Consider the following 16,878-nt stretch of genomic DNA (forward strand, 5'->3'; position numbering starts at 1 on the left):
GGATGTTATACAGAGCAAGGGAAGAAATTGCTGGGGCCCCTGACAGAAATAACTTTGTAACCCATAGGCAAGTTACCAGAGGATTGTAGGAGAGATAATGTTGTGCCTTTATTTAATAAGAGCTGTTGGGATAAGCAAGGGAACTAAAGGTCAGTAAACCTTGCATTAGTGATGGGAAGGGGTTCTGAGCGAATTTATTTGCAATTTGAAAGAAAGAATAGTCAGCATGGCTTTACACATGCAAAATCATGTCTCACCAATTTTAATTTAGTTTTTTTAAAGAGGTGACAATAAGGACTAATTGAAGGCAAGGCAGTAGATACTGGTGCATGTTGCAAAGTCAACTAGCGGTAGGATATGTACAAAGGGCACTAAGGATCTTGATGACAGATGGACCCAAGAGTCCTTTTCCATAGTTCCCTGTATATGACAAAGGAGTTTGATTATGATAGCAAAAACAGCTGGAGGCATGCTTGCCATCACAGGATAGAAACATAGAAAAATAGGTGCAGGAGTAGGCTATTCGGCCATTCGAGCCTGCACCGCCATTCAATATGATCATGGCTGATCATCCAACTCGGTATCCTGTACCTGCCTTCTCTCCATACCCCCGATCCCTTTAACCACAAGGGCCACATCTAACTCCCTCTTAAATATAGCCAATGAACTGGCCTCAACTACCTTCTGTGGCAGAGAATTCCAGAGATTCACCACTCTCTGTGTGAAAAATGTTTTCCTCATCTCGGTCCTAAAAGATTTCCCCCTTATCCTTAAACTGTGACCTCTTGTTCTGGACTTCCCCAACATCGGGAACAATCTTCCTGCATCTAGCCTGGGATGAGGAATGAGGAATAGAATACGAGTTGTGATGCTATGTTAGACCTCGCTTGGAGTATTGTGTGCAGTTTGGATAATCATTATAGGAAGGACGTGATTGCGCCAGAGATAATGCAGAGGAGGTTCACCAACATATTGCCTGTATTGGACGGCTTTAGTTATGGGAGATTGGATAGATTGGACTTGTTTTCCCTGGAGACTGAAGGGTGATGGAAGTTTAAGATTAGGAGGGTCACAGATAAGGTAGATAATCAAAATATGTTTCCCATGTAGAAGTATCAAAGACAATAGAGCATAGGTTTAAGCTGAGAGGAGGAACTTACACAGGGGATCTGAGAAGGGTTTTTTTTTTAAAACATGGAGTACGGTTGATATATCTGGAAGGAGCTTTCAAGTGGTAAGGGAGTCCAGACACAATTACAATGTTTAAGAGGAATTCAGACACTTAACCAGGCAAAGCATAGAAGGATATAGTCATAAAATTGGTAAATAGTGCAGATGAGCCTGTGTTTTTTTTTTTGGCTGTACAGCCTAATGACTTTTCACACTGTGCATGATTAACTTTGCTGTCTCAAATTTGACTATTGCGATGTTGGAGTTGCTTCTATAACACAAGAAATCTTGACCTTTGAAATCTTAGCCTGGCCCTATCTAAAACTCTCTACTACTTATTCTAGTAATTGCTTTCTTTTATCCCTGTGGATATTTTCTTCCTTTTCACAGCTCATCTCCCCCCATATTACTTTAAAGCCACCAATGTAGCACTATTGTAATCAAAAGTTGTGCTTGGAAGGCTGCAATAAATATTGCAGTGAATTACATTGTGAAAACAAATTTAACTTTAAAGTCCCAAGTTTATTTTAGCACATGGTTACCACGGACTAATATTTTCAGTAGAGATATTGTCAGCTCAAATAAACAATAGTCAGTAAAGGGACTGAATTACACTCCAACACGCTGCAAAATAATATTGGTCTCTCCAAAGCGCATCCACAAGATTCCATTTCCTCAACAGATTCACCACTTCATGCACATTCTTTACACCCATGTTCCATGTGACTGTTTCAGCAGCCAACATCTTCCAGAAACCCATTATTCTCCTTTGATATATGACTGAATTTTGCTCCATCTTCAGTCCTTGAAATTATACAATGCACCTAGAGGAGTCTGAAAAGGGGTACTGACCCGAAACATCACCTGGCCATGCTCTCCATCGATACTGCCTGACCTGCTGAGTTACTTCAGCACTTTAGAATGTTTTATCAACCATCATTGTCATCACATCCTTTGCCATTTTTATACCAATGGCGCCATTGTTCAATCCCGTAGACTTCAATTTTGACATTTGTCACAATTGCTACACAATTTAGGGAGTCCAATTAACCTCCAAACTCATACATCTTTGCGATGTGGGAGGAAATCTGAGCACTCAAAGGAACCCACGCAGTCACAGGAAGAACGAGCAGAGCCACACAGTGAGCACCCGAGATAGGGATTGAACGCTGGCGCTGTGAGGCAGCAGCTCCATCAGCTGTGCCACAGTGTCGCTAAGATTAAATATTTGCAATCCTCCAGCATTATGCAAGATAAGCAATCAAGCTAATTTGGAAAATAATGACATATGGACACAGCCTTCACAATGTCCATCATTACCTTTTTCCAGTTATCCAATGACTTCTAGAGCTAGCCTTGTAATTATCACATGCATTTTTATTCTAACAATATTCACAACCACCTTCTACTTTGTTAGTGTTCAAGCAGGAACTGCAGATGCTGGAAGATCGAAGGTACACAAAAATACTGGAGAAACTCAGCGGGTGCAACAGCATCTATGGAGCGAAGGAAATAGGCGACGTTTCGGGCCGAAACCCTTCTTCAGGGTTTCGACCCGAAACGTCGCCTATTTCCTTCGCTCCATAGATGCTGCTGCACCCGCTGAGTTTCTCCAGCATTTTTGTGTACCTTCTACTTTGTTAGATCGCCTAATGCTTTAGCAATCAAATGCAAATTTTCATTTGGTACCTCACTCCATCGTGAAGAGTGATGCCTCCACAAGAATATACCCATGTGATTTTGAATTAGACATACATTTCTTTACTACCTATTTAGGGAAAACCTTTAGCTTTGCTAAAGAAAAATAGGATCACTGTTCATCCAATGCATTAAAATCAGATTGACACTGTACTTTTATGAAATGAATAGGAGAAAAAAAAAAACATGCTCATTCCATCCTGAATACAAAAACCTTGACACCTGCTAAGTGAACACCAACACATTGCCAAATCCGCAGTCAGTTACAAGCTGTGCCTTTACTGTGAAATGCAAAACATAAGTGGTAACACTTTTACCATCAACCAACCTTATAATTTCTCCAAGAATGCATGATACACAATGATTCCCAAACTTTACTCCTGATGTTAGATAAATGTGAAATGCTAAGAATCGATAGTTATTCATAGCAATATGTTAGCAAGCTTGGCATTGTTACCTGGACTGTTTACTGTAATATACACCAGAAGCAGTCCATGACTGGCAAGCTAGAATCAGGAAACAGCCTGGTTACATTAACACCCAGTCTCAGGATTGATAAGCATCCAAAATCCAACAGAACGGTAACAGATCCCTGCTAGAAGTGCCAGAGCCCCTGCTATAATGGATTATTTAATGTCACTATTCTCTATTAAGGTAGAATGGGAGAGCATGTAAACAATCTGCTTGTGCTGAATCTAGTAACTCCATTTCTGTGGAAGGAAGTGGTGGTTGAAACTCATCAAGCCCAAATGTTAATTGTTAACATCTTTTCTTCAACATCATTAGCCTATTATGGCAGATTAAGACCCAGGACTCACCTTCCATTACTTCTGATGAAGAATCACGGTGTCTCCTTTTGTTGAGGAATCTATCTTGTACATTAGCGTTCTCGAACTTGGAGACAGACAGCAAATCATCAAAATGCTGCGTCTTCTCTGTACGATTCTTATTATAGGTATACTCTGCAATGAAGCACACTTTAAGTCAATAGATATTTTCATGCACAGTGTGATGGTTGCTCCCTTTGTTAAAATGCTCATAATAATGTCAAGAACCATCATAGTCATCCTAAATCAACTAACTCTAAACTCAATCTTATGGAATGATCTTCACTTTAATCCCACTACGTACCAGCAAGATCCCAAGTTCCAACTCTTAAAAAGCAGGAAACCTTCCCGTAAAATATAAATAGACACTGAGTTCACACTTCAAACTCGGAATTTTGTCGTCAGTGTACTGAAACTGAACAAACTTCAGCTGTGAATTAAGGCAAATTTGATAATGTACATTTTAAATTCATGGTTCCGCCAGATCAGAAGGTAAAGTGGCTGACTTGGAATTCTTTCAGAGGAGAAAACCACCACGGATCTACCTAGGAGTATGTAAAAGAGCAGCACGCATAGTGTGATGAATCAATGGGTGGAAATAGGATATGATCTACAGAACCTGAGAAGTAATTAGAGAATAAACTAAATCAATGAGTAACTTTCTCTGCAGTTAATTGAAACTGCAGGACTTCCTTTTTCCCTAGTGAAGAACACAAATGTCTTGGGTAGTTGATACTCAGCAAACAGCTATACTCAGCAACTGAGAGCTCAAATTATAACCAACTGTGTCCCATTTCAAATTTTAGCTTTGCTGTTGTTTTAAAAATGTATATTTCCATGCTGTCAGTAAGCCAGTGCTCACACACCTATTACCCGTGTCTTACATAACAGAGAGCGCAGATGGCCCTTGAGGTCACCTTGCCCAGGCCAGCATTTGAAAAAGTAATTTAATATCCTTCTGTTCTTTTCTGAGAAACCTGCATGTTTTGTGTTTCATTTTTCTAATATATCCAATTCCTTTTTGAAAGTTACATTAGAATCTAATTTTGCACAGTGCCTTTCAGAGCACAACTCACTATAAAATATGAAATATCCTCGTGTGATCCATTGTTCTGTTAATATTTCCAATGTATCTCTGCCATTTCATGTCGTTTGGCCACAGGTGGTGTGAAGTACCTGTTACTTCAATACTCCAACTGTTAGAAAGGGGTCCCAAGTGAACTGCTTTACACATTAAAGCCTTAGTATCAGCATTTAAATGAAAAGTGTTTGGTTTGTTGCAATTACACATCTTTGCTTAATTTCTGAAACCAACAACAAGACATGCCTCAGGTAGCACTGAACCTGATACTTACTAGCTGATGCGAGTATGGAGTTTGTTAGTTTTTGCTGCATTCTCCGGGATGGATCTGACAAACTTGCCACCGAAAAGCCTTTGTGCTTTAGCAAGAGCTTTTTGTTCTTATCCAGTGATTTATTCTGTGAATAACCTTTCAGAACTGGTTGCAAGTGCATGTTCAGTGGGATATCTGAGGAGAGAGCAAGACAAAATACATTCACATCCTTCCAATCAAAGATCCTATAGTGGAGCAAGATAGTCCACTCGACGATAAAGCTGCATGGGTAATCTTTAGCGCCATTTCCGTAACCGGCTTCCTTCTCCGCACCAAAGATCCTACAGCGGAGCAAAGATATTAGTGCGGAGACAGAAGCCGGTTACGGAAACATCCTCGTAAAAATCTTCTCCTCAAGACCATTTTCTTTCTGCCTCTCAATAAAAAGCAAAAATATGCATATGTTCCTTCCACAGCGTATGGGGAGTCTGGCCCGGATCAGCACGGCTGGGATGTCAGTGGAACGTTGCGGGGAGGTTTGCAATGTATTTTTATGTAATGTTGTCCCTTGTCTAGGCCTTGAGTCCGAAATAAATTATATATAAAAATCTGGAGAAATATATATATATATATATATGTGTGTGTGTGTGTCTGATATGATTATTACATTTATATCACATTCATATATGTGTGGTCTTTCCTACACAATCTAATCGGTTGTATGGTCGCTGAATAAAATCATTCTTAAGTTATACATCATTTGTTAATCTTGCTCAAAACAAATTTTATTTTCTTAAATACTTCATTTATATAACCCCACCATTACAGACAGATCTCATTCCACTCTCTGGCTATTGGGAAGACCAGATCCATTTTATTGTTGAAAAACAATTCCATAGACACAAAAAAACATTAAGGAACATTCCAAGAGTAGAGCAACTGGAATCTTCATATTGCTATTATTTTACCAATACCGCAGTTGTGAACAGTGTGATTAGATGAATTACAGAATGCAAGTTTAACACAAAAATCAACTCAAACATAGCACACGAGGCATTTAAAAATAACTTTTTAAAAAAAACATTAAAAGAGAAAATTAACAGAATTATAATTTATTAACATATTAATCATTAACAAAAAATAACAGAATTATGAATCTAACCCTATATCACACACACAAACTGTTCCCCCGCAACGCTGATTACGCTGCGAGAGGGATAACCAAAGTCGGGTCGAATTTACTGAAATGGCCGAAGAAATGGCAGACGTTCCGTTTGCGTACTACATGTCAGCCCATTGGATTTAGCAGGAGTGGACTATAGGATCTTTGCTTCCAATTCTCAGTCTGCTCAGTCCTTGGTTCTGCAATGATCTGTCTTGCCAGCAGGTGGGAGTATGAGATAGTGATAGCTTATCTCTGCACAATCTAGTTTCTACAAAGATTTTAACTGGAAAATGCACTTCTTTACCTGCATTATTTACTGAGGATATCTGCAGTAATGGACCTTTTGTAACTAGTCACTCTGCAGTTGGAACACATTATGAGAAACTCCCACTTGAAAGCACATTCACATTAAGACTAAGCAAGATAGACCCAAAAAAGCTGGAGTAACTCAGTGGGACAGGCAGCATCTCTGGAGAGAAGGAATGGGTCCCATTCCTTCTCGAGATGCTGCCTGTCCTGCTGAGTTACTCCAGCTTTTTGTGCCTATCTTTGGTTTAAACCAGCATCTGCAGTTCATTCTTACACATTAAGATTAAGCAAACCAGCATGCCAGAAATGCAACATGCCAACTTAAATTGTGAGCCATTTCCAATTGTATCTTAAAATAGATAAAGCTGTGGATGGAAAAAACACTAGAAACATCAGTGGAGCCGATTTATGAGATGCTCGGTTAGATTTGATCAAAAATGTGAAATACACAATGTGCAAAAGTTTAAAGAAATCTTTATTGTAGTCTAATGCACTTAGATTACGAATGTTTCACCTGTCCTCTCTTCCCAATGCAAAACATCACCTATCCATGTTTTCCAGGGATGTTGCCTGATCCGCAGAGATACACCAACTGTTTTTTTTTGTAAACCAACATCTCCAGATCCTTAGGTACACAAAATTGCTGGGGGAACTCAGCGGGTGCAGCAGCATCTATGGAGCGAAGGAAATAGGCGACGTTTCGGGCCGAAACCCTTCTTCAGACTGATGGGGGGTGGGGAAAGAAAGAAGGAAAAAGGGAGGAGGAGGAGGAGCCCGAGGGCGGGCGGATGGGAGGGTGGGAGGAGACAGCTAGAGGGTGAAGGAAGGGGAGGGGACAGCACAGGCTAGCCAAATTGGGGGAATTCAATGTTGATGCCATAAGGGCGCAAGGACCCCAGACGGAATATGAGGTGCTGTTCCTCCAATTTCCGCTGTTGCTCACTCTGGCAATGGAGGAGACCCAGGACAGAGAGGTCGGATTGGGAATGGGAGGGGGAGTTGAAGTGCTGAGCCACCGGGAGGTCAGGTAGGTTATTGCGGACTGAGCGGAGGTGTTCGGCGAAACGGTCGCCCAACCTACGCTTTGTCTACTCCACTGCGATATCTCTTCAAGGTATGCCTACTTTGAAGAAGTTCTCCTCCTCTCTCCGGAGACAGTTTCACAACCTCCTCTCTAACTGCACACCTTCTGTGATCCCCCCTGCCCTCCAACTGTACGACGACCGTTTCGCCGAACACCTCCGCTCAGTCCGCAATAACCTACCTGACCTCCCGGTGGCTCAGCACTTCAACTCCCCCTCCCATTCCCAATCCGACCTCTCTGTCCTGGGTCTCCTCCATTGCCAGAGTGAGCAACAGCGGAAATTGGAGGAACAGCACCTCATATTCCGTCTGGGGTCCTTGCGCCCTTATGGCATCAACATTGAATTCCCCCAATTTGGCTAGCCTGTGCTGTCCCCTCCCCTTCCTTCACCCTCTAGCTGTCTCCTCCCACCCTCCCATCCGCCCGCCCTCGGGCTCCTCCTCCTCCTCCCTTTTTCCTTCTTTCTTTTCCCACCCCCCATCAGTCTGAAGAAGGGTTTCGGCCCGAAACGTCGCCTATTTCCTTCGCTCCATAGATGCTGCTGCACCCGCTGAGTTCCTCCAGCAATTTTGTGTACCTTCGATATTCCAGCATCTGCAGTTCCCTTTTGAACATCTCCAGATCCTTGTTTCTACAAGAAACTTTATGGCATGCACACAGGTTGAAATTCACATGACAGGTTACTGCATTTGAGTTTGCTCCCAAGTAGAGAAGAGAATGAGAATCTGTGAGAACCTTGGTTAGATACAGGACTCTATACCAGCAATTTATTTACTGCTTTAGTCAAGGATAAGAGGATGGACATGGGGAAACATGCATTGTTATACAAACTAGGCAATTGGCAGAAGACAGGAATATGAGAGCAAACTGTTATCTATGTTATGCAATAAACATAGGTACAGTGTATAACTGCATCACAAATTAGAATTTGGACAGTGCAATCTGAAAACAACCTTAAGACAGCAAAAGACACCAAGGATTCGAACTGGAATAGAAAAAGCAACTTAAAATAAGCTGGCAATGACATGGTTTGCAACTGGACAGCTAACAAACATAAATGTCCACAAACTGGAACACAAAAGGAAACTTGCATTATTACTATACAGCTGGTAAAGATGCTATGGAATTAAATCACTAACAGAAACCTATACCAACAATAAACATACCACAGTAAAGTAGCACATCCGCACCAATCACATAAGCTGTTGTAGTTTTCAAAGAACTTACCATCACAGAATGACAGGACTGGGTGTAGACAAGCATCTAACAATGCAAGTCGCTCTGACATGGGCATGTTGTACTGATCCTCGCGTGCCTCGGGGTTCTTGGAGCTACACATGATACACGATGTTGTGACATTACAGTTACATTTCACAATAAGAGGGTGCTGGTTCTGCAAAAAAAAGGTAAAAAACAATGATGAATGACGGCAAGTACAGGAAACCCTTGTTAAGGGGAGTGGGAGCTGTGATGTTAGAAAATGGTCCAAATCATGATTTTCAGTATCGCAAAGCCACTTATTTGGTGCACATGTCAGGAAACACAAGCAGAAAAAAATAAATTTGGTTGACTTGGGCGACAATGTGAGCCACAACAATAGCTGCGCTAACCGGATCGCGTGATGGGTGAAGGGCTCGCTGGTGCACCTTCTGAGTTGGGGGAGGCGTTGGAAGCCGGGGCCGAGCCGAGGTGGCTCCACGACAGGTCCGTCCACGACAACCGAAATCCGTTCGAATGTAGTCCGTTAATACGAGGGTTTACTGTATTTATTTGTTGCATTTTTACATTAACATGTAAAACTGCAGCAAGTAAGGATTTAATTGTTCTGTTCTCGATGCATATGATTTTTAAGCACACTTGACTATACTTCAATCAGATTGGCCTTTTGTTTTTAACAAATGTTTCCATTAATCTCCTTCCTATTGCATTTTGCTCTATAGAACAGTCACAGTAGACCTACCGCTTTACCTATTCTAATCAAGCTTACTATTTTTTTGAATCTTTAAGTTAATTTAAAATCAACATGACTGGTTCTCACCCTCTTCCTAAATCTAACAGTTAACAGTTGTTTTGATTAAACACTGCACACACACACATCCAACTATCACAGCATACTTGAAACATGTCGGCCACAGACAATGCAGCTATTATGTCAATGGGACGTTTTTGAATTCTCTCATCAGTCCAACTCCCTTGCTTTTTTTGTTCCACAGACAAATCATTTTAGAGAGATTGAGTCCTGCTTGTGCTGTCCTTTCCCAATTGCCTTCGAGGTGGTCTGCTGCATTCTTGAACTGCTGCATTCTTTAGGGTGAAGCTACTTCCAATGCTGTTGGACTAAGAATTCCAGGATTTGGATTCAAGTCACAATCAAGTACCACCAATGTATTGTTTAAGAAGGAACTGCAGATGCTGGAAAATCAAAGGTAGACAAAAGTGCTGACGAGACTCAGCGGGTGCAGCAGCACCTTTGGAGCGAAGGAAATAGGCAACTTTTTGGGCCGAAACCCTTCTTCAGACTGGGTTTCTTCAGTCTGAAGAAAGGTTTCGGCCTGAAAAGTTGCCTATTTCCTTTGTTCCACAGATGCTGCCGCACCCGCTGAGTTTCTCCAGCACTTTTGTCTTCCACCAATATATTTCCAGGTTTGGATAGTGCATAACCTGAAGATAAATGTCAACGTGGTGCTGTCATTCACGTGCAGCCCTCTTTCTTTCTGATACCACAGAATTCAGAAGTGCTGTCAGAGTAGCCTTAGAAAACAGTTGCAGTACACTCTATGGATTGTCGCCACTGTGCTTGTGGGTAAGGGTGGGAATTGGTTTGTCCTGGATTGTACCGAGAATCTTGAAAGTTGTTGGAGCTGTACCCATTAGGACAAGTGCAAAAAATGCCATCACACCCCTGACTTGTGTCATGCAGAAAGTGGAAAGATACTGGGGTATCGGCAGGTGATACAAAAGATAAGCAGTCTAACTTGCTCTTGTAATCACAGTATTTAGTAGCTGCTCGAATTTCTGGTCAACGGTGACTTCCAAGATATTGATGATGGAGATTACAAGCAATGAAGGTAAAGAGATTAAGAATATTGATCTAATCTTTCCCCCCATCTTTTGCGGCTCTAGAGAAAGATGGCAATGCTGATCTTTAAGGGAATCTATCCTCTCCCTGGCCATCCTTCTGCTCTTAATATACATTCAGTGTTGTTCATTTTGAAGACGCCCAGATTCATCAACTGAGAGAGAATGATAGGTATTGATCTGGTTGTTTCCTTCACCTTGTTGGACATAATGCCATGAGACATAATGAGATCTGCATTCAGCATTGAGGGCTCGAAGTGTTACACAAACTGCCTATACTAGTGTGCCACAGACACAGATGTGTCTATTCTACCAGTGAAATAAGACATGGCCAGAACCTGCAGTTTGACTGTTGTCTGACTAAAGCTGTAGGACCACTTCAGCAGTAAGCTAATTTGTTTTAACTGAGCTAATATGAAGTCTTCCAGCCATGTACTTTCATCAGATTCTTCCATTTGCTTCAACGTCTCCACCTTAGCCAGGGAGTGGGAAAGCATTTGTTTCTCTCTACTCAGCAACAATATTAAATGATAATCTGAAATGTTAAAGTAAAGCAGGTGACAGATTTCATTTGCAGTAGTATTTTTGAACCTACCTTTTGGTTGAGTGGCTGCATGGTACTGGGTCTGATGAGTCTCCGTTTTTTACAAGTTAGTACTGGGCGAACTCGCGCTGCAGTGCAGGTAGTATTGAGTGGTACAGGCAATGAATTCAATCTCTGCTTTTTATTTAGTCGCTCTTCCGCATCCAAGTTGTCGGCTGAATTGTTGTCAGGAAGTAAGCTGTGAACACTGCAATGGGCAGCACAGTATACACAGGATGTGTTAAAGCAGAGTCAACAGTTTAATTTGATCACAGACCACCAACAACAAATCGATTTCCCACATTGTAAACTAAGTGGCGTAGTCAGCCCAGTTTATCATGGGCAAAGCCCTCCCCACCATCAAAAGCACCCACATGAAGTATTGCTTTAAGAACGTGGCTTTCCTACAAGCATCAGTTTCTTGAATCAATCTGCCCAACTTTAATCCTACCTTAGCAACAGAACACCTCTGGCACAACCATGGACATATTTTCTAATTATGTTTTACACTAACATCTTATTTTGTGCAGTTGTTCTTTTCAGCATCTTTTAGAATGCGTAACTTATGCATTATTTATATTTTTGTGTGTGGTCTGAGTCTATGTACCCGTAAAGCTGCAGGTACGGATACAGATACAGGGACAGATGATCAGCCATGATCACATTGTTTGGCGGTGCTGGCTTGAAGGGCCCGTATGGCCTGACTGGATTAGGTAGAGAGAAGTGAAAACAGCAAAACTTTCAAATTAACACTGGCTTGGACCTGAATCGGACTGAATTTGATTTGTATTAGTCCGAATGGCCCATTTCAGTCATGATATTCATCTCCAGAAAAAAAGTAGGAAGTATTGGCCGGGGGTCCAGGAGGGCGGTTCAGGGGACATTTTCAATAAATTGAAAGTAATTCCCAAGCTCCAAGCTTTCTGCTGGTAGTTTACATAACAGAAGCTTAGAATTTTTCTAACACACAACCAGTAACACATCCCCCCAAAAATAAAAATGTCATGAAATCAATAAATTCATGCAACTAAAAAAATCTTGACAAAAAAATGTTACCTGAAATGTCTCTTCGCCTAACACTGTGTGCAAACAGCACAGGAAAAGTAATTGATAAACCTATGACATAAGTAACATTACCTAAACGTTTGACTGCCTCTTTGCCTGATACTTTGTGTTTATAAACTTGCTCAACATGGCTTCCTTGTGCTTCTGTCTTGCCAGTTGAGCTGCTAACGTTCCTTTCTCTTGTATTCTTGTTGGCTGCAAAATCGTCTGCATCGGTAAGGGAAGCTGGTCGGTGATTGGCCGCAACGTCCCTCGGAGACTGTGTCTGATTGGCCGCCGAGTGATCGGCGCATTATGTGATTGGACGCACCGCCCTTGGAGACAGCGGCTGATTGGACAGCAGGAGACAGATTTGTTGATTGGACAGGAATTTTAAGAAAAGCTGGTCGGTGATGGGATGAAAAGCCCTTGGAGACAGCGGCTGATTGGAGAAATAGGCTGAGGCGGATTTTAAGGGAAGCTGGTCAGTGATTGGACGCAACCCCCTTAGAGACAGCGGTTGATTGGCCGCTAAATAATCAGACACAAAAAAATGGAAAAATAAGAAAACACCAATTGGAATTCCGATTTAAATCGGAAGAATATCATGCCTGCCATTTCTAAACAATTTATGCATATAATCTGATATCTCCTTCAAATTTCATAGAATGCAAACCACAAAGTGCAGGAGTGGAGAACTGTCCAACAAGACCAAACATTAACAAAAAGGAATTGGGAATGATCTTAATCCAATGAGAAATGGCTTCTTTTGGGACGATCAGCTCAGTTGAAAATCTCTCGCTGCATCCCGCTGAGCTAATTTTTTAGTCAACGTGTCAGCCAGCCTCTGAGGAGGGAAATGGGGCAATGACATGCCTGACCCACTGAGTTTCTCCAACATCAGCCATGATCATATATGATCAGCCATGATCATATTGAATGGCGGTGCAGGCTCGAAGGGCCGAATGGCCTACTCTTGCACCTAATTTCTATTCTTTTTTTGCTCAAGATTCCAGCATCTGCAGTGTTATGTGCCTCTATTTCCAAGTCAGGAAGGTGTGTGCGTTGGAAGGCAAATTCCTGCTGGTGGTGTTCCCCAAGCTTTTGGTGTCGTTGTAACTGGTGGAGGCCATGGATTTGGAAAGTGCTGACAAAGGAGTCTTGGCTGTGTTGCTGTAGATGATACGAACGGTGCAAATCCACAACCACGCATGCCACCACTGACACGCAGTGTGTTAGTTGTATCCTGAGTAAATGGCGGTGGATGGGGCGCCTATCAAGTGGGTTGCTACATCTTGAAAGGTGTCAAGCTACTTGAGTGTTGTTGGAACTGCACTCATTCAGGCAAGTGGCGAGTAATCCATTACAATCCTGTTTTGAACCTAGAAGATGCTTTGGGAATTTAGACGGCAAGTTACTCATTGCAGGATTCCTGGTCTCGGACATGCACTTGCACCAAATTTTGTATGCAGCTTCTCCAGTTTCTGGTCAATGGTAACCCTCCGAAGTTTGATAGTGGTGGATCTGGTAATTGCGATGTCACTGAATGTTAGAGATTTTGCATCGTCAATGTTACCTGCCGCCTATAAGCCCAAGTCTGGATATTGCCCAAGCCTTAGATATGGACTTCGTAATTACCCTAGGTTTGTCAAGACAGCAGGCAGATGTATTTTGAGTCACATACATGCCGCTAAAGTGAACCTTTCCCTCAAGGGAGGACAGAACAAATGAAAAACTTTGTTCTAATTTATAGCAAATCAAATTGCTGCTGGGCACATATGCAGACACTTTATTACTGTTTCGGGTTTGTCTCTTTGCCTACAATCTTAATTTAGGATGAATAAAAAGTTTTCATCTACCACTAACATTTTTCAAGCTGCCACATTCTTTCCAGTCCCATGCAACTTGGTGACAACTGTCCCCTGGAACAATTTTTATGTCAATACTGAAGCAATACGTTACCTGTTGACAACTCCATTGACAGGCCTAGAGTGACAGCAGGGTTTAGTTGGTGCAGATTCGATAGGTGCAGAAGATGTCACATTTTCTTTGGGATGAACCGGGGGAATAACCTGAAAAGTACCACATGCATCTATATTTGCTGCACCAGTTCCATGAATACAGTACTCTTCAGAATTCATTAAGCGTATTCAGAAAGTCATAAATTACACTAATAATAATAATACATTTTATTTATGGGCGCCTTTCAAGAGTCTCAAGGACACCTTACAAAAATTTAGCAGGTAGAGGAAAAACATGTAAGGGGTATGAAATAAATAGTAGAGACATGACTAGTACACAAAGTAAAGACAGAATTCAATACAAAACACAATATGAGGCAATTAATGCACAGATGAAAAGGGAGGGGGACGTGGGGCTAAGGATAGGCAGAGGTGAAGAGATGGGTCTTGAGGCGGGACTGGAAGATGGTGAGGGACACGGAATTGCGGATCAGTTGGGGGAGGGAGTTCCAGAGCCTGGGAGCTGCCCTGGAGAAGGCTCTGTTCCCAAAACTGCAGAGGTTGGACTTGTGGATGGAGAGGAGACCGGCTGATGTGGATCTGAGGGGCCTTGAGGGTTGGTAGGGGGGAGAGGAGGTCAGTGAGATATGGGGGGAGCCAGATGGTGGAGGGCTTTGTAGGTGAGGATCGGGATTTTGTAGTTGATCCGGTGGGAGATGGGAAGCCAGTGAAGTTGTTTGAGGACTGGAGTGATGTGATGCCAGGATTTGGTGTGGGTGATGAGTCGGGCGACTGCGTTCTGGACCAGTTGGAGTCGGTTGATGTAGGTGGAGCTGATGCCAAGGAGAAGTGAGTTGCAGTAGTCCAGTCGGGAGGAGATGAAGGCATGGATGAGTCTTTCAGCAGCGTGAGGTGTGAGAGAGGGTCTGAGTTTGGCGATGTTGCGGAGATGAAAGAAGGAGGTTTTAATGACATGGCGGATGTGAGGCTCAAGGGAGAGGGTGGAATCAAAGATCACGCCAAGGTTGCGGGCCTGGGGAGATGGGGAGACAGTGGTGCCGTCGATGGTGAGAGTGGGGTTATTGATTTTGCTGAGTGTGGCTTTGGAGCCTATGAGGAAGAATTCTGTCTTATCGCTGTTGAGTTTGAGGAAATTATGTTGCATCCAGGTTTTTATAGCTGACAAACAGGAGTTGATATGCGAGAGGGGGGGGGGGTTGTGGGGGGATTTGGTGCCGAGGTAGATCTGGGTGTCATCAGCGTAACAGTGGAAGTCCAGGTTGACAAACACTGGTTGACAAATATAAATATTCTATTATGCCAAAGCATTGATTGTTGCTTTTCCAAAAATACCAGTTTTTCTCTTTGTTTGCTTTTTTAAATTTCCTCAATTTTTGCACAGAGATAAAGATTTCTGAGAACTTACATGAAATGTTTTATTGTTTTTAATCATGCTAAACCAAATACAGATAAATTTAAGTTTACATTCAAAAGCATGTCCAAATTTGTTAGCATAGTTCAAGCACAAGGTTCCTGAATCACAATTACTGTGACAAGGCAGCAGGCCTGAAGGTGCATCAGTCATGGCTGTCCCATTAATGGAATGTGTGGAAGCTTTGGAGAGAGGTGGTTTACCAGAATGCTGCCTGGATTAGAAACCTTTCCCCAGGGTATAAATGTAAAGACCCGAGGGCACAGCATTAAAGTGAGAGGGGGGGATGTTTAAAGGAGATGTGCTGGAGATTTTCTTTACTAGAGTGATGGGCGAAAGGAAGCAGATACAATAGAGGTATTTAAGAGGCTTTTAGATAGGCATATGAGCACACAGGAAATGGAATATAGATCACATGCAGGGAGAGGAGATTGATTTAACTTGGTATCAGACATCGTCAGCCGAAGGGCCTGTTCATGTGCTGAAGCATCTTCTATGTAAATAACAGCTCTGGAATTCTTTCTGGTCAAAACTTGGACCCACGTGTATATGGGACCAATTGGACCCGGCAACCAGGGTACCATTTCAGAAGAGTCTTCAATGATAATGCACTATCCAATGATTCTGTAATCTCATTGGTTCATCATTTGCAGCACATGGTGATATTTTTGCTGCTCCCTTGAAACTCACAGGGTTCGATTAAATATTTAAATGTTGTGTTCAACATTTAAATATCCAACAATATCAATATCCAACAATCGGGAAAATCTGCCAGTCCTGCACCACTGAAGTTCTGAACAGCCAGATTAAGAACTTGCCTGCTGCAAATTTTAACTTGCAGATACGAAGAAGCATTCTATTTCTTAACAAAATTATATACAGCTTTTATTCAAATGTTATTCCAATGGCTCCAGGTCCTTTGGGGCATTAAATAAAATGCTCTGCAGAACATTCAGAGAAATATGTAGTAATAAAGTCAGGGCGTTGAAACCCTACCTGTTTACCCACAACTCTGGGTAATGAAGAACGTCCATGGACTGACATGTCAAGATTGCCACCAGCACTGTGTGCTTTGGGATCAATTAGAGATGGACATTCTGCTCTGCCTGAGCAGGAGACTGGCAGTTGGCTCGTGTCTTCTGAGGGTGGAACATCTCCAAGCACAATCGAACCCTGAGAGGAATATTTCACTT

At 42.2% G+C, this 16,878-nt stretch overlaps 1 protein-coding gene across 5 annotated transcripts in view; it reads right to left on the reverse strand.

Moving 5' to 3' along the window:
* Positions 1-16,878, reverse strand: part of kansl1 (KAT8 regulatory NSL complex subunit 1) — an 89,467-nt gene that overhangs the window by 15,694 nt on the left and 56,895 nt on the right. For 4 of the 5 annotated variants that reach the window (XM_033035192.1, XM_033035194.1, XM_033035195.1 and 1 more), the window contains 6 exons: positions 16,682-16,858; positions 14,255-14,364; positions 11,261-11,456; positions 8,815-8,980; positions 5,051-5,224; positions 3,687-3,830 (listed from right to left, as the gene is read on the reverse strand). In XM_033035192.1, coding sequence (XP_032891083.1) covers positions 3,687-3,830; positions 5,051-5,224; positions 8,815-8,980; positions 11,261-11,456; positions 14,255-14,364; positions 16,682-16,858 — 967 coding nt within the window. The remainder of the gene's footprint in view (positions 1-3,686; positions 3,831-5,050; positions 5,225-8,814; positions 8,981-11,260; positions 11,457-14,254; positions 14,365-16,681; positions 16,859-16,878) is intronic. The other variant, XM_033035196.1, reaches the window with a different exon arrangement.

Source organism: Amblyraja radiata, chromosome 16 (assembly GCF_010909765.2).
Source record: "Amblyraja radiata isolate CabotCenter1 chromosome 16, sAmbRad1.1.pri, whole genome shotgun sequence".
Classification (NCBI taxonomy): Eukaryota; Metazoa; Chordata; class Chondrichthyes; order Rajiformes; family Rajidae; genus Amblyraja; species Amblyraja radiata.